This window comes from Aptenodytes patagonicus, chromosome 3 (assembly GCF_965638725.1).
Source record: "Aptenodytes patagonicus chromosome 3, bAptPat1.pri.cur, whole genome shotgun sequence".
In the NCBI taxonomy this organism is placed as follows: Eukaryota; Metazoa; Chordata; class Aves; order Sphenisciformes; family Spheniscidae; genus Aptenodytes; species Aptenodytes patagonicus.
Genome location: NC_134951.1, coordinates 12834387 through 12856399, shown reverse-complemented (window position 1 = coordinate 12856399; position 22013 = coordinate 12834387). Strand labels below are relative to the sequence as shown.

At 45.0% G+C, this 22013-nt stretch overlaps 2 protein-coding genes across 2 annotated transcripts; both read right to left on the bottom strand.

The window, feature by feature from the left end:
* Positions 1–320: 320 nt before the first annotated feature.
* Positions 321–6075, bottom strand: RDH14 (retinol dehydrogenase 14). Its single transcript, XM_076332728.1, has 2 exons — positions 5695–6075; positions 321–2179 (listed from the first exon to the last, which is right to left on the bottom strand). Exons 1-2 carry the CDS (start codon positions 6058–6060, stop codon positions 1562–1564), a joined length of 984 nt encoding a protein of 327 aa, XP_076188843.1. The 5' UTR covers positions 6061–6075; the 3' UTR covers positions 321–1561.
* Positions 6076–12488: 6413 nt separating this feature from the next.
* NT5C1B (5'-nucleotidase, cytosolic IB) lies at positions 12489–19473 on the bottom strand. Its single transcript, XM_076332729.1, has 6 exons — positions 19325–19473; positions 19057–19224; positions 15895–16024; positions 15256–15378; positions 14394–14578; positions 12489–13405 (listed from the first exon to the last, which is right to left on the bottom strand). The coding sequence occupies exons 1-6, from the start codon at positions 19451–19453 to the stop codon at positions 13067–13069; spliced, it is 1074 nt and encodes a 357-aa protein (XP_076188844.1). The 5' UTR covers positions 19454–19473; the 3' UTR covers positions 12489–13066.
* Between the last annotated feature and the right edge of the window lie 2540 nt (positions 19474–22013).

The following is a 22013-nucleotide window of genomic DNA, read 5'->3' as shown; positions in this document are numbered from 1 at the left end:
AAAACTTGCTCCGTTTCGTAGCTTGCCTTCTAACTTTCTGGAATGCCACCTTCTGCCCCCACCCAAGTCACTCACCCAGAGCACAATCTTGCTGGTGAAGGGTAAGGCTAGATCAGGTCCACTCCACCGTGCAAAAGTTGAAATATGCTGAGAGTCTGAGTAAACGACAAGAGAAAGAATCTCAAAAATTTGGTTGGTTGCTACCTGAAGTGCAGAACTAATATGTATTTATGAGTAGGTAATAAGGATCTACTGAATACACCATTCATTATTGATACTCCTCCCCTTGAGTAGAACTTATTAAGATAGATCACTCTAAATCATTCTTCCATATTTATTCTATACATCTTGACTTAACTGCTAGAACATTTTATTACAGTAGAGCAAAACAAGAAGTCATAAATGTCAATATGAACCCATTAGTTATATGAATTAAAAAAGAATAAATCAGTACAGCTTCACGGAATACCCATGTATTTATTTGGAGCCCATTTTATTTCTACCAACCCTACATGACAGGCTCCCTACACCAGCCAGGAGAATCTTCTGCTTTCAAACAAGGCTGCTGTGTCAAGACTGCTGGTTTCTGATGCATCTTTCACAGTGAAAGAATGAATGCTAAGTCTTTTTTTTGAAAGATTTTTATTAAAGAATATTCAGTAAGCTGTATTAGACAGACTTATCTAATCTCATTACTGAGTTAAAGTGCCATCAGTCAAGCCACACACACACTGAAAAGCATATTCTCTTCGGTCTAATCTGGGTGAGGTCTTGTGAACTTTGTATGCACACAAATCGTGACATGCGAAGCCCTATCAAGACCATAATACATCTGTCAACTATGTTTTTATTGAAACCCAAGGTGTCTGCATATCATGAAATAGCAAGTTCAGCACACAGGAAGATAAAAATACAGCTTGCACAACCAAGTGTATACACTCATTGAATAGCAGCGACATCACTAAAAAAAGTTGACTTTGTGCTTCACAGCTAAACTGTATACGGCTGAACAGTTTTGTTCACTGAACCATGCGGCTGACAACAAGTCTTTGAATGGCACTGAGAGGCCTAAACAACTACAGTGTAAGTTATCAGTAAAACCGTTTATTCCATTTTTCATCGTGATGGCTCAAAAAAGACAACAATCCTATTATTATTATTAGGATCTATTTTCAAAACCTTTTTACAGGAGAAGTGTTTCACCATCAGTACCCTGCGTTGTCCAGCCCAACTACAAGTAGTGGAACATGACAAATATGCACATATATTGCAAAACACAGTTTTGTTTAATTTTTATTTGTAAAACATGAGTTTCCAAGCAGATTTAACCAGAAATTATATTCACACCCTCAAACTCTATTTCAGACTTTTTCTGAACGCCTGTGTCTATTAAATATTGTCCTTTATTTCAAAACAGAGTTCCAGCATAAATCACTCCTCTTATTAAATACTTATTGAGCAAAGTAATCTGTATTCCCACAGCATTTACAGTGAGAATTACACTGTTGCAAATACGTATTGCATAGTTATCTGCATTCCTTTAGCAGATACCCCCTGGCACTTATTTCAATAAACCAACCATCACTTCACTGATATCCCACAACTTTCTCGCAACCAAGTCATCCATGGCTTTGGGCAGGAGTTCCTCCTCTTTGCAGTCCCCAAAATATTTTCCTGACACGCCTTCGACATCAGGAGAAGAGGCCAAATAAATAGAAGTCTGGGCTCCTTCCAGAGGTGTTTTGAAGAAAGCCCATGACACCAAGTTGAACAGGGGTTTTGCCAGCAAAGGAATATTCACGTATCTGCGTAGATTTGTTCTGACAATCCCAGGATGAAGTGAATTGACGGTGACTCCTGTCCCCTCTAACCGACGGGCTAGCTCCCTTGCAAATAATATGTTAGCCAGTTTACTCCGACTGTAACAAAAGCTTTTATTGTAACTTATTTCACTGTTCAAGTCTTCAAAGTTGATCTCTCCATATTTGTAAAGCTTTGAGGATACTACCACAATCCTGCTCGGAGCAGAATTTTTGAGGAGGCCCAGAAGAAGGTTGGTGAGCAAGAAGTGACCCAAGTGGTTTACACCAAATTGCATCTCAAAACCATCCTCTGTCTTCATGTACGGACACTGGAATATCCCTGCATTATTTATCAGAACATCCAGCCTTGGCTCTTCCTTTAAATAGGAAAGAAAAAAATCATTCAGTTTTAGAATTGTCATACAAAACATACTATTATGCTTAATATTTCTCATTGGCCATTGTTAGAAAAAAATAATTTCATTCCTAGTTTTCTGAATTGTAACTTCCTGACATTCTCTTAAAGCATTGCTGAAAAAAACCCGCAAGTTGGACGAGTAAACTGTGTACTTGACCCCAGCAGGATGCAGGTACACGAGAGTAGGTCTGTACCTACTTTTAATGAAGGCAGAGAACGTGATCATCTGCTTCTCCAGGAGCAGCTTCTTCTATAGCAGTTCAGTGATAATTTACCTTTGTGATGTGTTTTGTTTTCCTCTAAAAAGTAACCTGTTTATTCCACTGCAAAAGCACACGCATTAATTTATGGCAAACCTCAGCCATAGGCAAGGGGTCTACTGTGCAAAAGATGTGCAAATACAGAATGAAAAGTGTTAGCTCAAAGAACTAACCTCAGGGTTGAAGAGAAACCGTTACACTATAGACCCACCATCTCACTGGGGTGATGTCATGAAAAACTTTGCAAAACAATGTTCTCACGGTTATAAACTATCTTATTTTAAAATCACTACACGTCATTGTGCTGCTTGGTGAGAACTATGGAGCAGAACTCATCATAGAAAAGTAACATTCATGATCCTAAACTGAGCAGGTTTCATACAACAGTTCGAGTCTAATAGGTCTACTCAAGAACTAAGGTGTGTCTATGGGGCTGAGGCTTGAAATATTTACGACGTGCTCAGAACATGCTGTTTGATGGATCTGTATTCTGGTTCAGGTCGGTAGAAAACAAAGACTCAAGGAGGTATGTTACACTCTACAGAATCAGGAAACGTAAGTAATTAACAGAGAGGGTGGTGTGGATAATTTAAATATAGGTATAATACATCATGCACTTCATGCTGCAGCATCCACTCAAAAATTAAGAGCTCTCCAATTTACCCAAAACAGTAACTTTTTCAAAAAATACAGATTAAAGTAAGCTGCCTAAATAAGCTCTGAGTTCAACACTTTTGCCCACCTCTGACAAAAGACTGAAAGTATCACAGGAAATTTATGCTTGCATGAATCAGAAGCAAACGTATCCACTTTATAGAAAGAGCAGCACGAGTTTTCTTTGCTGCTAATTCTTTAAACCCAATGCAGGGACTGGAAGGCAAGCTAAGACCGTTTTGGGTCATTTTGATGATAAAAATAGAGAACCTCAAAATGGATTTTGTACCATTTGCCTTTTATTTGACTGCCATTAGCAGCAATGATACAAAGAGACCAAACCCAGATCTGCACGTGGCATTCAGTTAATGATGCTGGCATCCGATCACACAAAACATCAAGTACTTCAACCTCAGACTGATTTCCGTGGGACTTGAGGTTGCTCAGTGTTTCATATAATTGGGTCCCTGAGGCATGATCCAAAGAGCATCAAACTCACTTCTCCTCTTCACCCAAAGGGACATAATGGTTACTATCACTAAACCAGGACGGGACTGAAGAAGTACTGACTGTAGATCTGCTCACTGAAGTGATACTTCTTTCTCCTTTCGAGAAAAACATTGCTTTAGAAACTTTCTGTAGCATCTGACTGGAGGATTTATTTTGCAAGACTTAACACTTCAAGAAGCAAGACCTCCATGTGTGCTATTTTCTGAGACTCCTACATTTAATAATCTAGAGTAATGTGATCAATGCCAAGCAGGCAGCTACTATGACCAAGTGCAACAGAGTGCACAAAACACTGCTTTGATGGGCAATGCTAGTCCTCGTAGCATCTGAGCTCACTTCCATTTTCTCCATATTCCCATGGAACCCTCCAACATCTCAAAGGCTACGGGGTGAAAGATGTAATCACTTGCAGTTGTGCAGAGGAAAGCTCCCAAAAATTAACTTAGGCGATGGGAGTGCATTGTTTCCCCATCCTGCCAATATTTAAGTCTTCTTCATCTCAAACAAAGAAACACAAAAACCCCCAAACCAACCAACCCAACAAAACCTCAAATAAACAGCTCCAAAAAGGAGTCACAGGTTAGACTAGATAAATAACATGAACTTGGGTGGAACAGCTCTTTGAAAGTATTTCTTGAACTCACATCCCTTGTCATCAGCTGCTTTTGGAATTATTTTGAAAATGAAAGGTGAAATGCAGGTATCAGCAGCACTCTGCAGATACACGCCCTCTCCTTTTCTTCACCCATTTCTCAGTTAAAGTCACTTATATGGGCTTTACCAATAAAGAGATGCTAACAAATTCACATTTTTGGATATTTTGTACTATAAAAGATGTAATTCTTAGAAGTTAGACAGTATGTTTCTTTTTTTGTGTTTATTATGCATGTTTCATATCCTTTAGTATATGCATATTTTCCCAGAACACTGAAGCAAGATTAGACCTTATCACTGGACTCATGTATGAACGTATATGACTACAAAGAGCCCCACTAGAGGACTTAAAACTTGACTTTTTCCAGACATTTAAGTTTTAGAAAAGCTATTTGGAAACTAATGCAATGAAGTCCCTCTCTGTTTTTTCCTGTCTCACAACTGCATCTGAGCATCTTTCAAGTACTTGACAAGCACTTCTCTGAGCAGCAGCAGAACTTATTAAGCCTGGCTTCCTACGACTTTGTGTTTCATGGCTTGAGTAGCCAGACGTGGCGAGATGAGAGTCGCAAACGACGCTTTTCGTGGGAATGCAGTAACGCCTCCAACGGTGCCTCCCTCAGCAGTCTGGTGTCTAATAACACTGCCAAACTCATCCAGTGGCATTTCTGTCAGGTCAATCAACTGGATGTCCCCTTTCTTAAACTCAGGTTTTCAGAAACTTCAAAAATGTCTATCTACTAAACTCAGCTAGCACCGGCCAAGAGATTTAAAATGCGGGGGGGGGGGGGACGACAGTCTGGGGAGGTGGCAGAAGGCTGGTTGGAGCTGTGAGCAGTGCACTTATGTGAACTTTTATTTCTTTGGAGGCAAAGCTGAGCTGTAACACCAATTTGAAGCAACAAAGGCAGGTTAAGGCAGAGTTAATTTAAGAGAGAAAGGAAGACAAATCATTTATCTCGTACAGAAACAAGTGCTTCCTTTTCAGAATAGAAAAGGACTAGAACAGTTTGGACCAGAACAGCCCAAACTAGTACGAACTTTATGCTTCCAGGTTCACGGCCACGGAATATGCTTCCGCTAATTCACGGCCAATTTACTCACACCCTCCTCCCAAACCCTGCGGCCAACTCAGCAGCACGCCGTACCCCCCAACCGGACTGCCGGCAGGAGGAACCAGCCCTACGCACAGGGAGCCCCGAGGCCGCCGCCGCCACCACCGCGGTGTCAGCATCCAGCTCACCCATCCCGTGTCCCCTCGCAGGGAGCCTGCGGCCTCCACGGCAGGCTAGCGCTGCCCCGCGCCTCTCGGTATCCCCTGCGGGAGCCGGCAGGCCCGAAGGGCCCCGGCGGGCCGAGCCCCGAGCCCCGCGCCCCGCAGCCGTCCCGGCCGTACCTGGAGGACGCGGTGGCAGAAGGCGCGGACGGAGCGGAGCGAGGCCAGGTCCAGCTCGCGGACCACCAGCTCGCCGCCGCCCTCGGCCTCCGCCCGCTCGCCCAGCTCGGCCCGGATCTCGCGGGCCGCCCGCTCGGCCCGCGCCCGGTCGCGGCAGCCCATGATGACGCGGGCCCGCATTCGCAGCAGCTCGGCCGCCGCCGCCCGGCCCAGCCCGCTGTTGGCCCCCGTGATGATCACCGTCTTGCCCCGCATGGAGGCCCCGGCCCCGGCCCCGGGCCGGGCCGCGCCCCACAGCCAGCGCCAGGCGGCCAGGAGGAGCCCCCCGCCCAGCGCCAGCGCCGTCGCCGCCGCCGCCGCAGCCATCCCGCTGGGCCGAGCGGCGCTCCGCCCGAAGTGACCGCCCCCGCCTCGCCGCCCGCCGGCCGGCCGGCGCCGGGGGTGCGTTAGGATTGGCCAGGCGCGCCGCGGGGCATTGTGGGGATTGTAGTCCTCCGCCGCGCGGAGGAGGCGTGGTTCCAGCGGCGCCCGGGAGGCCGGTCCCGAAGCGCGCTGAATGAGCGTGCGGTCTGATGGAACCGTCCAGCCGCAGCTCGGCGGCCTGCCCGGCCCCAGCGTGGTCCCGAGGGCGACCCAAAGCAAGCTGCGGGTCGCGATCGGAGTTGCTTCTGCAAGGATGCCGCTTCCTTCCCTGCCTCAAAAATAAAAGGTGGTGGGATGTCGCGGCAGTACCATGTCCCTCCACCTGCCCAAAGGCCCTTGCGCTAGTAGCAATGTCCGCGCTAGAAAATTAGAGGTACCTGGGGCTGCTGCTTGGTGCTGAAGCGAACTGGCACAGAATAGCCTATGAAACCGCCACACGTCCAAGCCGGTTCTTGGCGTTCGTCCCATGCTGACTCTGGAAGTGTGGGTGGGTATCGTCTGGGAGAGAGCTAGCTGGCCTGGGCCAAAACCGAACCAGGGACTGCTCTAACAATTTTAGAATTAGAAGACAATGATAACAACTTAATAACATAGAGATGGTTGAGTTCTAGGGTCCAAGAGCATTTCCCGGTAACGTTTAGTTTGCTAGCAGGGATTTTACCAAAATGTTGTATTAACATTTATCAGTCTCACAGAGGTGACTCCATCAGAGGGAGAATAGACATTAAGGGCACCTATAATATTTCATTGCCAGTCCTGGAGTCTCATAGCAGATCAAATGCTTCTGCAAAAGCCATGTTCAATTCTCTCTGCCTTGGGTCTTCGGCTTGAGACGCAGAGGCTGGAGCAGTAGATGTGGCGGTGCCAGGGAAGGCTCCCAGCACAGGAATGCAACATTTCTGCTGTTACACTGCGACAGCAGCCTGTGGCAGAGTTTTGGCCCAAGGCTGGGGGCTGGTTAGAGCTCTCCCACAGCTCATGAACTCCCGCTAGGCAGTTTGGAAGCAGCCATCATGTTCTGGAGAGTTAGCATGCACGTGGACTTTTCCACGCCAGCTGGCCTTTGTGCCGATGAAATGTTCTGGGAAAGTTTAGAGTATTAGTGTAAGTGGAGCGAAAGACTATGTCAGAATGGCATGCTGAGACCTGCCCTCATGGTGCCTTCCAGAACAGATTTCATTCTTAAGTATTTCAGCAGGTTCTGTGGCTCTGGATCAAGTTGGATTGTGTGTTTGAGCGTAGCGTAGTTGTTAGTACATGGCCAAGCATGTCTTGATAACCAGCCTGCATGTTGCAAGCAGAAGTGATGGGGTGGGGGGCTGGGGGAGCGTTACAAAAGTCATTATGGTGGTGGCTGCTCTGATAGCTACTCTGGAGTCTAAACGTACCAGTAAGCTGCCAGTCAGACCTGCTGAACACTTGCTTCTAGGACCAACTTCCACTGAGTAGTATTAGCTCAGAGGTAGCCTGTTTGAGGTAACCAAATTTAGTGGACTTCAGGACCGACGGGGTCTGTCCCATCCCAGTCTGGTAGAAGGGAGGCTGCTTGCAGAACATATGCGTACGTCCACTCACTCACCTCACAAGCACACTCACACTCACTGGTCTCTTAAGTATTAGCATGCACCCGAAGTCCATCCAACATCTATACCCAGAGACCCAGGCACCAGCTCTGACGCTGGGTTTTCCCAGATACTGCTCTCTTCCTGTTGTCCACTTTGACGTGTGCTACTGGTTCACATATGCACATAACGTGGGTCGTTCCAATAGCTGGTTTGTCCGGTAGCTGGCACCCAGGCTGGACCTCTGCAGTTGTTGGCACCCAGACCCTTGGGTCCCTTAGACCTGCCAACTTAGTTTTCAATCCTTAAGCCAAAACCTGTTTTCAGCCATTATCTTCATGTCATGTGTCCAGATCCCACCTTTACTAATCACAGACCTTGACAAACCCATCTAAGGCAAAATGAACCCATTCAGGGAGTCAGGAGTGGCCACTGAGGTTCACTCACTCAAAATCCTTTTCATCCTAGCCCTGGGAGAGTTGCTAGTGGAAATGTGCAGAGAGACAGTTAAAAGGTAACTGAATTTTGATCAAGAGCAATTTAAGTTAAAAAAAATTGTTTGAGAAAAAAAAGAAAAAAGGCAGTAATAGAGTTCAGTGCAGATTTAGGAAGAAGATAGGGACAATGGGGATAGAAGAACATGGATTGAGAGAAGTTCAGGATCAGGACTAGGGGCCAGCATGCAGGTGAGTAGAGTCCAGGGACACAACAGTCTGTGGAGGAGATCAGAAACAAGCTTGGCTGATAATGAGCATGTCTGTCTTGAGTCAAGAGCTAGCGTGTTTGGGGAAATGATTAAGAAACCCACGAGGAAACCCATGAACCTTTCGTCATGTTTTTTTGTGGCTGGTCTGGACGTGATAACCATTTGCAATAGTAACCTCCCCTTAACTGTCACATGTTGGTGCTACCCACAGTCTGTTCACATTGCTGCAGTCTGTTCTGAGGCTGACTTACAGCTGAAGAAACGTATCAGATTTTTCTGGAAGTATCCTTACCATCTCTCCTCTGACTGTCTGTCACACTTCTCAGGCAGTTTAAGGGCTGTATAGGTACCACATCTAAACACATTGGATTCACTGAGAGACCTCTTCTGTCTTTGTCTTTACCACAGAAAACTCTTTCTCTCTTCATTCTTGGCTCTTCACTCTGTTGTGAGACTCATGGCTACACCAAAGGGTACCTTAACCAGGCCACACCATTGCATCTGCTTGTGACAGAGATGGCTTTTGGCATCCTTAACCTGATGTAAGAGCCATAACCAGTTTGAGGTGTACTTCCGTATGCTCTGCTCATAGTAAGTCATATCTTTGGGAGGTGCTGGAACCATGCCCACCCTAATGACCTTGCAGCCAAGGACTATGAGAAAGGGACAGTGGTTGCCAACAAGATGCCAAAATAAGAGAACCAGGAAATGGCCTGTTAGAGGAACAGATTCATCCTGTAAGAAATCCTCCTGGTGGGAGGTAAAGAATCTGCTATTAGCATCTGGCAGTGGGGACTCTGGCAGTCATCTCTGATACACCTACTACTTCAGAAGACATGGTGTTGGAGAGGGCACTGCCTCAAGGATCCTGCCTGGGTTCCTCGGTGGTCAATCCAGCCTTCAGCGCAAGGAGTGCTGTGCACAGGAGCTCACAGGTGGTAGCGATCAGAAGCTGCTCATTTAGGCAGGGATGACATGCATTCAGATGTTGTTGGTCTCAGATATTACTGAGCAGAGTTACTGAAAGTTTTTTTTTCTCCTAAGACATTGACCTGCTTCACTGCTTCCTCTACCCATCTTTTGCACTCGAGGAGATGGGTGTGTTCTGTTTAGCAGTACTGCATGCCAGTGGAGGTTACAGGGTCTGGCAGAGGAGCCTAAGGGGGGTACCTGAGGATTCTCCTCGGGATGTAGGAGCCCTCCGATTCCCGCGTCCTTAGAACAGATCACAGTCCAGGAACACAGGAGGACACATGTTGGAACACATGCCATGATGACCATCTCCACATCTTCATCTGAAATACTTTGTTTCCTCTAGATGGTTGTTTCACTATGCCTGACATGCTAGCCTGGAAACTGAAGGGATGTCTTGGAGGCGTGAAGGAACTGGGGAACATGGGTTTATTATGTCTTGGTAGCTGGTGGGAGGTATCCGACACACTCCAAGGTTATGTTCTCCTGTAAAAAAAAAAAAAAAAAAATAGTCAAGTCACCTTCAGGATCTTATTTCCAACATTTTTGTCCATGGGGACTGGTAGCAGTAAGAGACATTCCCATTTGTCTTACCTGGACTCTTCACTGTGATGTGGTGCACGAACCTGGACGCTAAGGGAACAAGGACTGGCTTTGCCTGATGAAGTCCTGTTTCTGCACGGAATTCGATCTGTGTTATCATTAATCCTCTTCCAGGTTTTGGCTGGGATGACAGTTTCTTTTTCATGAGTCTGTCTTCCAGTGTTATAAACAGGCCAATAGACAAGACAGTCCAGAACCATAGGACTCTTCTGTGTTTCCCCTATTGAAAAATGTTATATGTTGTTGTAACTGTGACTGGCTTAGGGTTATGAGGTGCTAGGGCATAAATTCATGGTATTCTCATAAGCATGAGAAGCAAGGGGTTTTGTTTGTTTTTTGTTTTCTTTTGTTTTGTGGACTGGAATGCTATTAAGAGACAAATTCTGGTCTGTGTCTAGAAAACTAGAAAACCCTTTCCCTCAGCTCTCATCCCATTTCAGAGAATTTTCTTGAAAATTACTAGTTTGGTCCACTAGCCAAGCTGTGCCTTGGAGCAGAAGACAATAATTGTAATGGGCAGAGACTACTTGGCAAGCCGAGTCTCCCCAAACATCCAGATTAGTCTGGAAGGCACTTGCATGAACAAATGAGGCTCCACTCGCCCAACATGCTGCCAGCTGGATATGCAGAGGAGCAGCTGTCAAGGCTGGGACAGTTGCCTGACAATTAAAAGGCGGTGTATAATCTGAACAAACATCTAAGGGCATTTTGCTCAACTAACTTAGGAGAAGTGATTGTGGACCTTAACATCAGCTCCTGGACTTTAATGTAAATTTGAATTCTATGACTAAGAATGTAAATTCTGCTATATAAATTTAATATGTGAACTCTATTTCTCTTCACGCATGCCTTAGCACTGTCAGGACTGACACTGCAAGAGGCAGTCTTCTAGTACTATGTGTGTACAGATCAAAAAAGACGTAAGAACTGGAAGCGCCTAACTATACCCTGGCCAGTAGGTTTCATTTTTGCTGTAGGTGGATGGTTGATTGAAATAAAGGTAAACGTAATAGACCAGATGATTTGGTTTCCGATTTATTCGCTGATTTACACGCTTACCCTGTCAGGCATGAGACACTCACCTTTGGAGTCCCACAGGGGTCAAGGATTCCATTAGCCTTTTCAGTACCAAGCCTGAATTGCTATGTTCAATGAGAGTCAAGTGCCAGCAATCTTTGCACAGCATATATCCTTCATGTTTTTCTGCACCCAACTTCTATAGCTCTAACAGGACATGGATGAAGAATGGCTGATCATGTACTGCTTCAACAAGGCAGGACCGGTGTTCCTGAAATTTGCAGCCATGCTTTTGTGGTGAAGGTACACATGCAATTTATATTCCACAGCTAAGCAATATTTTTGGATTCTTTGCTGATTCTGAGCTCTCACATAAAAACATCTGCTAATAACATTTTTCATAATCTCCATTTGGCGAGGTAACTCTATCCCATCCTGGCAGACAATGACCAGGCCTCAGTTATTCATGTCTTCCTCACCTCCTGGCTGGACTGGGAAATGTGATACATTTTGGGCACAGAGCCTTTAGCACTTACGAAATTCCAAGTACACCAGAACTCTAGAGTGCATCCCATCAACAACACATGCTGGTGTGAACACAGAAAAACCTCTCTAATGGTCTGTATTCAAGTCTTATGCAGGATCAAGGCTTTCGCCTTTGTTTTCAAAGAACTTTGTGGCTTGGATGCAGAACATTTAAAAGATTGCCTGGGTTCCTGGGAGGGAAACCACAATTAATGCAATGAAGCTTTCTGCAGTAACAGGACAGTTCATCCGGACAGAAGAGACCAAACTTTCTCAGAGGCTAACGTGAGATTCTGGAGTGAATTCCCCCAGGAACCACAGATCATCGCAAGCCTTCACCAACTTCTACTCCCACTGCAAAGCACATTCCTTTGGTTTTGTCTCTTCTGGTATAAATACACAGCAACAATAAAAATAAAACAGGACACTTGTTCCACTAGGGAGAGAAAGAGAACAAACACCACCTGACAGATGTTAGTTGTGTCATTTGGAAGGCACTCAGATACATGGATGACACTGAGATACAGGAACTTAGCATAAAAGAGCTAGAATAGACCTACAGTGTAAATTTACATGAATTCACGTTGCAACAAGCACCTCTCCCCTGGAAACTCATGTGAGGTTGCCAAACTGAGTTCACGCAAATCACAGAACAGCTGTAAATCCTAAGTGAATCTAGTCAAGAAACAAGGAGTTCCATCAACAGCATTATTTAGGGTAGATTCTCTGCTGTTACAAAGGTATGCTCTAAAGCTTCAGTCTTTGTCCCAGTCAAGATTCTCGCAGCATTTCTGACTTCTGCCCAGCTCTATGAAATCTGTTGGGACTTAAGCCTCTTTGAGACTTCTAGCTCTCTCTCAAATTTGGCTGAAAGTGGTCACTTCTGGTTCTAAATATCCGGGGGAGGGAAGAGACACAGAGACGCCAATCGCATAAACTCTGTACAGGAAACTATACTAAAACCTCTACATAGAAAAATGACAATGTTCTGTAAAGCCAGCTTTATTAGAATAGGAAAATAACATAGAAAAATAAAGGGTTCCTGTAAACACAAGATCAAATAAGCTAACATTTCACTGGAAGCTGAAACCTTGTGATAACAAACCTACTGAACACATATTTAAGAAGCAAACCACCAACAGGTAAACACTTATATGTAAACTGTGCTTTTGGTAACTTCAGAAATAACCATCAAGGACTAGCATTGCAGCATGATTTTTGTTATAAATAACCCATCAACAGTTTTTTAGAGAAAATATAACTGTTCTCTCTGTCTCTCAAAATATGCCTTAAGCTATAAAAACAGTACAAATCTTTTCCTAATATCAAAACCACAGTGTTAGATCCAGACAGGTAAAAAACCTAAGCTGCTTAAGAATGCTATTAAAATAACTCTATTAAAAACTTACCTATATTAAAAATATTTCCTTTAAAGGAAATAAACTGTTCTAGTCAGAAGTTAAATCTTTAAACATAGTGCTCACAATATACAAATGTAGACATAACTATTGGTATATTAGAGGCTGGCTGAGTTAAGAACCTTATCGTTAATGGTGCCATCCAGTCATGCAGATTTGTGGTATTTCTGAGCAATGCCATAGGGAACATGTGCAGCTATGGTGCCTAATTTCTGTGCTCCTTCGATGTGAAACATCTGGTCATCAAAGAAAATGTGAGGGCGGATTTTCACCAGGATTGGTCCTTTAGGAGCTCCTGCTAGGAAAAGTGCCTCATCAACCTCCAGACCCCAGCTACGAAGAGTCTTCAGCACTCTGGCTCCAGAGCTCGCCGCACTTCTGGCTGTGACCAGGAAGGTCCTTATGGGACAATTTAATCGTTCGTTTTTTGCATAGAACTTCTTCTGGAGTTTCCCTAGGTCTTCCAGAAAACCTTTCAAAGGACCCTGAGTATGAAATACCAGAAGCATATTTAGTATTTGTCCACAGCTCCCAAAATCATTCTTTTGCTTTCTTCCCAGATTGCCAGTCACATACAGGATTCCTTCCCTAATGCTGTGCTGCTCAGCAAATTCTCTATGTAATGTGTCCAAATGGGTCTGCACCCTCACTAGGAATTCACAAATTGGAAAAATGTTAAAACTGTAATCCTACAGGGTATGATCAGTAGGAAACTGATTCTCACCAAGGCTTACAAGATCTCTTTCAATATGAAGTTATATAATAAAATGTTCTTTAAAAACACTTAACTCTTTTTACTATGAACCATGAGCTGCAATTTTTTTTCTCTGCAAAAACCACTAAGAGACCTAATTACACAGACATCACCGAACTCTTTCCAGATTAATGACAATATTAGAATTAAACTCCGACTAAAAGAAGTAAATGATAGTTTGGGTCAAATTGCAATATATTGCACTGTCCAGTACTTTCATAAATCAAGCTTTTACTCTGAATTTATACCATTTTTAACAATAGCAGAATTGGTCTTTCAGTTTAAGCTAATGTTAAAATATTTGTATTTTTTAGACAAATGGCATAGCTCTGCTTGGGAATAAGCACAGATATTACATGTTTCAATAATCAGAATATCCCAGTGTTTGAAATTAATATTACCTACACAACCTTAAAAAAAAAAAAAATCAAGGAAATCAGTAGTAGCCTTTCCTTTTTCTAATGATACAATTAAAATACAACTGTCACTGTCATATATGCAGTTCTCTCAATGAAGTGGGAGAGCTGGTGAAAGGACTGCAGCGGTGGGCTCTTTTATTTCAAACATACATTTAAAAAATTATCCTTGAAACAGGAAATAAATAGGGCAGTCAGCTTCCACAAAGAAGAATACATACACACTGGGGAAACTGGAGAAGTACAGCAGCAGTGAAAATTAGCAGATGTTTTGAAAACTCACTGATACAAAGAAGTACAAACCTGTGCAAGAGGCTTATTTTCATTCAGCTGTTCATGTTCAAAAAATGTATCTAATCCTTTCTCTTTGACAATCTGTTCTGATTCATCAGAAAAGAGAACCGCATCCCCATCGAATGCCACCCTCAACTGTGTATCCGAGTAAGCAACGTCTTTGTTGGCAGTGAACATCGTAGCTGATGCGATGCCTGAAAACGGACCAGAGAACCTCAGTTAGCACGTCCTGCAAAGTCATTCATTAAACTGTCAGCAGTTTGGTTCCAACAACTTATTTGTGGTGACCTTTATATACGGTGAGCAGAAACGATCACTAAAGCTAATTAGTAATGGCTGTTCTTTAACACAAATGCATGGAAGCTGTCCCATTGACATAACCTTAGACATGCTTCCTTCCACTTCCATATAAGAATATACAAAACCGGTCCGTCAGATGTGCTGCAAATGAGAGAAAGCAGGAAATTCCAAGGAGACTGTTGAGTCAAACTATTTGCTATTTTTTAACAAAACACAGAAGTTGTTTTTTGTAAGTCGTACCAAAGAGATGACTCTACTCAAACAGAAGTTGAATAGAGATGCGTAGGTGTGTATGGGAGTTCATTTCTTGTAGCATGGGAGAAGACAGAGAGGTGTGACAAAGGTAGAGGGTGATTAAGTTGTCATTATCAGCAGGCTGAAGGGTCAGAGAGGAACAATACAGAGAAATAACCTCATTTTATTTGATTAAGTAAAAATAAGTGGTAAGTTTGCACCATACAAAGTTGTGACTTTGCATTTGATGAAGCAGCACTACTTTCTGTGAAAGACACAATATATTCATTTTTTAACAAGCTCAATGGAGAGGTAAGAAAAGAAAGTCAGTTCAAACCTGCTTCTATAGCTTCTTGCACTTTTTCAGAATCTGCTGAGAGGTACAAGTTCGTAAGGTACGCAGTCAGGTAACCAATAGGGCTTTTTCCTCCCGTCATACAGAAACGTTCAATTGTTAAGCCTAAAGTAAGAACAGCACAACAAGATGTGACTCTGCCTTGGCACTGCAAACCTGTAAAAGGAACCTGTAAAAAGGTACATTAGCCTACAGCTGGCAGCAAACTTAAAAAAGAAAAATGTTCACTGTAATTTCAACAAGCTAGACAACTTAAACTGACTACAATGTTTGATCAGCCCTTCCTCCTTGAAAATTTAAAAAAAAAATCCCTCTAAGACAGCAGAATAACTGCTGTGAAGGTATATGTATAGGGGGTCTAAATACCAAACAACGAAAAGTTTAAGGACCTCTCAGAAATTAAGATTCACACTTGACAAGTTAAATCTAGAGCTTTGGACCAAATTCCGTTTAACACTATCTCACTTATGCTGACACCCAAAAATAAGTATCATCCTCTGAGGAATGGGTGTCAGTATCAAAGAAGCTGCTTTTACCAAGGTCAGAACAGGAAAAATAAAATAAATTCATTTTATTATGTAACAGCAGGGAGTTCTACAAGGCAGTATTAATTTTGCTTACCATAGTGATTGATGCTGTTTATGAGTCTCACTCCCACTTGGGCATGGTTATTAGTCATCAGAACAATATCAAATCGTTCTTCGTCATCAGGGTACAGCTCAAGAAGCCGGGCATTGACATGCTCCAGCGCCTGCAGGTTAAAAATGTGGAAGTCAATAGACAAGTGGAATGTGCCTCAGTTCTTAATCGCTATGGGCTTAGTAATAGGACTGTCTTGAAGGAGAATGTGAAATACCTGATAGTTTAACTTGCTGAACTTGTTTTACTCCTTTGTGCTCTGCTGCTCCCAGCAACCATTTGACTGGGTTCATTTGAAGGGAAGCAAGGAAGTTTCTTTTGCTGAGTTACAGAATTTAACTTTATCATGGAAATCCTTTTTCTTGGGGCACCATGATCGTCCGGAATAAATCAATGCATTGCTGAACATTATCACAATCCCTATTAATCTTTTTTTTTTTTTTCCCTTGTCCACTTGAAACTTGGACTTGGACTTTCTTGTCCACTTGAAAATTGTTCTTGTGAAATCAAGGAGAAGGTGTAAAGGAATTTGTATGTGCAACTACTTGTTTTGTATGCAAATGTGAATTTGGGCCACATAGTTATGCAAAGATTTACTGACACAGTTCAGGTGGTCAGGTGTCCAAGACTGTCCTTAACTAATGAGTACAAAATCATACCCTGTCAAACATGATTACCTTGGCGATTTCTAATTGCGGTAGTGAATGAGAGAGATTTTGATTCATTTGAGATCTCTTTAAAGATAATGGGCCAACATGTTATATCCACAGTTTGGCATTCTTATTTCCTTGACCTTTCATCTGCTCGTCTCTCTCTGTATCCACCTGTTCTCTCATCTTATTTAGAATCTTATCCCTTTGGAGTAAGACTTGCTTTTTGCTCTAGTTTTATACACAGACCTCTGCTTTGGGATCTTGGCCCTTGAATGGAATTCCTTGGCATTACAGCAATAAAGTCAACGATGAATCATCAAATGAATGCAAGATGGGTTGATTTGCATTGAGATGCTTTAAAAAGTCAGGCCAGTTGTTAAGAATTAAAACATGGATTTCATAATTAAATTCTGGGAATCCCACTTTAAAAAGCATGGCTATGTCATGTGGGGTTATGCTTAGGAAAACTCTAAGTGAGACCCTGGTATAAGGCCTAGGAAAAAAACCTTAGTATGTGGTCATAACCCCTTTGTACCTTTTTTCTTTTTGTACTCTTTGCTAATACTCTAGTGCACTAGCAATTTCTTAAAGTATTAGAGAATAAGGGGGAGTGGAGGAGAGGATGCCATTTTTTTGTCCAATGCGTGTACATTTTGCAGCCCAAGGAGATCCTGGCCTGTGATTAAGATTCTTAAGTGCTACAAGCATGAGATATAATACTTTTAAGTTAGTGTCTTAAAGATTTCAATAAAGGAATCCAAACAAAAATATATTATTTCTTTTTGCCTTCTTTGTCTCCAAGTAGAAAGCATCACCCAACAAACCCGCAGTTCTCTAGCCTAATGATTCCTGGGACTAAGCAATTTATGAATCTCTTAAAAACTATAAAGAATTCAAATGCAAATAGCATACTGGAAGGGAACAGAGGTCAAGGTGCATTTAGCTGGGCATAGCTAACAGCTCTGATTTTCAAAGTGTGAGGAGTTAAAGAGTCAAATCTTGCTTATATTCAAAGTGAATTTGACACTAAACTCTAACAAATCTCTTGAAAACTGACTGTGCTAGTAGGGCTGCTACCTCTAGCTGCTACAGATAGGAAAAGATGCAGTAAATTCACTAGTCAGCCGAGCCTCACTGGTGTACAAAGTGAATTATTTTATGACAATGCCTTTATGTTAAAACTGCCTTTACTATGCTTGTGCTATTAATGCTATTAACAGCTATCTGTTATATTTAGAACAGCACGGGTATTGACCGAAGTAATTTTTCCACTATGTATTTCCAAAAAGTGATCAGCAATGCTGAAAATGTTTGAAATTCCTGAGACTAAAACTGAAGCAATGAAAATTTACTTTTAAAACCTGAAAGAAGTGTTCTGCCACAACTCTACTGTCAGCAAGTATGACTGTTAATTGTGATTTAATAAATTTTCTAAAACTGCTGTGGTAGAGCTTATCAAACAATTCTCCATGGACATAAAATGAACTCTGTAGACAGCATTTTTTCAAGTCAGTCTCACTAAAACCTGTGTTCCTCAAAACCATACATATTTTTAGGTTTTTTTCTTTTTTTTTGTAATTTCACTTGCTTTCCATGCTGGAGGCTGTTTACCTTGGCCATTTCTCTTATCTTGTGCAATGAAAGCAAAATATTCCATTTCACTTCTGCTTAAACCCTGATTCCCAACTAGGGGGTCTATTTCTTTCGCTGGTCCTCAAGAACAATTTCCAGGGTGACAATGAAAGAAAGGAAAAATTAAAGCTGACCAAAAAAAAGAAAAAAAAAAAAAAAAGGTTCATTTCTGAATAAAGTAATTGGAATAATATTGAATCAATGCTATCTTTAATCACAGTAGTCCTATTACAAGTGAGACATAAAAATGGAATGAGGAACTAAGATGCTTTGGTTTTGGTTTTTGGGTCTTTTTTGGGGAGAGGAGGAGGTTGCAACAAACTTAAAACAATTTGGGGGCCCATCTTAACTGAAAACGGTCTTAAAAGGAAAGGCGCTTCGTGCGCCCCGTCTCCAGCAGCAAATGCAGGCTGCTCCTGACCCACACCTCGGATGTGAAGCAGAGAGCCGGGGGATACAAACCGTGGCGCTGGGGGTAAAACGCCGGTCCCGGTGATGCGAGCAGTACGTGACCCCCCGCAGGCGCCCAGCCTTAGTGCGGGCGGGAGGGGAGGGGAGGGGAGGGGAGGGGAGGGGAGGGGAGGGGAGGGGAGGGGAGGGGAGGGGAGGGGAGGGGAAGGGTGGCCGCAAGGCCGGGGCGTCGCAGCGAGATGCGGGGGCGATGCCGGGCTCCCCGGCCGAGGCCAGCTCACCGCTGGGGGAACAGGTCGCCGAAACGTTTCCCCGGGGCAGGATTATCTCCGCCCAAGGAGGCTTCGGGCTCCTCCTCTTCCCGAAATTTGGCCTTGCAGCATCCTCCGCGCCCCGCCGCCCCCCCCCGCCAGGCCGGCCCGCCTTCGGCTCGCCCCGGTCCGGGTACCTTAACGAAGTAGAAAGCCGGTCCGGGTTTGAGGGTGACGTTCTCGTTGTCCTGCTGGTACTCCACGTACTTCTCCACCCCTTGCTCTTCGAAGATCCGCCGCTCCTCCACCAGGTCGAAGAGGGCTCGGGAGGAGACGGCCACCGTGATGGCGTGCTGGGGCTTGGGCTGCGGAGCGAGCGGATGGTAGCGCCGGCCGGCAGCCCCCAGCCCTCAGCCCCCAGCCTCCGGGACCCCACCCTCGGCCCGCCCGCCCGCCCGCACTCACCGGCCGGGGTCTCTTCGAAGCCAGGTTGTCGTAGAAAGCCTTGGCCGCCGCCCAGTCCTGCTCGGCCTCCTGCAGCCGGAGCTCCGCGGCGTCGCTGGGCTGGGGCGCCTCCGGGCCGGAGCCGCTCATGGTGCCTGGCGCGGCGGCGGCCGGGGCTGCCGTGCGGGCAGGCGGCCGGGGAGCGCGGGCGACCGGGAAGCGGTGTCGGCGGCCGCCCGCCCCGCCCCGCTCCGCTCGGGCAGGGGAAGTCGCCCGGGCGCCGGCTTTCCCTTTCGCTCTGCCGCGCCCGGGGCCGCCCGGCGCGGCCCGGCCCTCCCCCGGCCCGGCACGGAACGGAGCGGCCCTGCCCTCCCCCGGCACGGCCGCGCCCGATGCGGCGTCTCCGAGGGGCGCTGGCCGCCGCTGAGCCCGCAGCACCGGCCCCGCGGGGCAGCGGGCCCGCGGCCCCCCCGCGTCTCACACCCCAAGGGTCAGCGGGGCCGCAGCATCTCTCCTCATCGCGCGGTTCGTGGGGTGAGCAGGAGCCGAGCTGCAGCCCTTCCCCGCGCCCTGTAAGGGACAGCGGGGCGCGTCCCCTTCCCAGCACCCGCTCTGACACCCACTACTGCTCTCCGTAGTGCTTCCAGTAGTGGTGCACAGCTACTTAATGTTAGGCAACAGCCTCCAGCACTGATTGTATCATCTACGGCATTAGAGATTTATTATTTAGATGCTGTGGCTTAATTGATTTCACATAACAAATTTCCAGGAGATTTCTTACATAATATAGTAATAGTGTTTCTAGCAATCAAAATGGGGTGGGTGTCAGTGACCTGGGGTCCTTTGTTCCACACAGCAACGCTGAAAGTACCTTTTAGAAGCTGTAATTTGGACAGTAGTGTTGAGGGCGTATGCTGCATGCGCAGTAAACTGTTACTCTGGCATCGGGTTTGGGTGGTCCTAAAACCCAGAATCCCACACAGGGTTGTGGGCTACTTATCTGGTACATACCTCTCTGAAATGCTCCCGGCTGCCTCTGCAGGCTTGCTTATCTGAACCACAGCAAAGTTCCCCAAACTGATGAGCTTGAGGAGAGAATGGAAAGTGAGGAAAGAAGCGGCTTTCCTCCTGAGCTAGGATGGGGTCTGGCGCAGCGGACCCACAGCCTTTGCAGTTGTTGGTAGCCAGTGACTCAGTGGTACCTGTACGTCATAGCACGTGTAAGCACCATCCACAGGACTCTTAACATTTTGAAGGGAGACTAAACATTGCTTCTGACCCTGATCACTGCATAATCTTTGTCAAATTGTCAAGTCTTTCTGCCTCCATCCAGTCTCCAAAAAGGAGCAGAATTATTTTTGCTACTTTTGCCTGTTTTTTTTTTTTTTAATGTGGCTTCCCAGTGAAAGGAGGCTTATGTGATTATACCATCTGTCCGTCATTCCCCAGTGATGTCCGGTTCCAAATGAATTTGACAGAAGGATAAAGATCTCAAAGAGATTTAAATTCTTAAAATGTTTAATGAGAATCAACAGCAACATGCAATTTGTTGCCCTACTGGGGGAAGGACTGTAGCGCAGATGCAGCATATTTATCTGCTTGTTCTTCTGCTACGTAATAGCAAACGAATACTCCCTGGCTGACCTGCCATCTCCAAATCTGCCCCATTGCCTATTGCCCAGCTAACCAGGGAGGGATCTGGAAGCAGGGAAGCAGTGGAAACTGGGAGGTTAGAGTAAATGGGAAATGGGAGTTGACCATACTGGGGAAGGGGAACTGGAAATATGAGGTAAAAGGAGAGGTACTGGGAGTAGTGTATTAGGAAGACAGATGCGAAGAGAGGAGTTAGGATCATCATAGGTGGCTGCTGTCATGGGAAGATGTAAAAGGCATAACATAAATGTGAGAAAACCTGATTTTAGTGGCTCTGCTACTGATAGATGTGCTTGTTTTGCTTGAATTTTGATCCTGAATATTTCACTCTGGTGTCTGTACTGTAGCTGTAGCGTGAAAACACCTGCTCTCCTTCCAGCAGTCAGGTCAGGCACATCCCCGCTTTCCAAACCTCTTCTCCGTGAGCAGCTGCAAGCCTGTCACCAGGCTGAGACAGGATTGGGAGAAGCTGGAAAAAGGGTTCAAGCCACAGAACAGCTGCTTCTGGTCCCAGTCACCACCGCTGTCCTGCTCAGAGACTTCAGCATCAGTCTAAGAAGGTGATCCCTAAGAAGAGGCTATCCATGCATCTATTCCTGGTTAAATACTGCAGGTGTGTCCATTGCCCTTGGAGAAGAGGGGAAAAGAACAGGAGGAATCAGGAACCAGTTCTCTGGTGGTTGCAAAGCTGAACTGTCATCTCTCCATCTGCGTGAACCAGTGGGAATATATTTCCCAGAGCTGTGGCAAGGTTGAATGCTTGTTGTGCTGCATTCCTCACCACCCTGCATGTACTCAGGAGCAAAATCAGAGCTCCTCAAGCATGTTCTTTGGTTTTATTTTTGGTGTCCCCCCCCAATCCGCTCAGGAAAAGAGTCATCACTCAAGCGATGAAGACTCGTTTCAACCTTTGCAAGACACCTGAAAACTTAAAAGATGATAGCTTGGTACTGGGCCTGAGCAGTGCTGTTGAAGTGCTGCTGCTGAAAGCAATGCTATGCTAACATAAATATTTTGCTCTCCAGACCCACATGGTATCTCTACATAGCACTCAGCT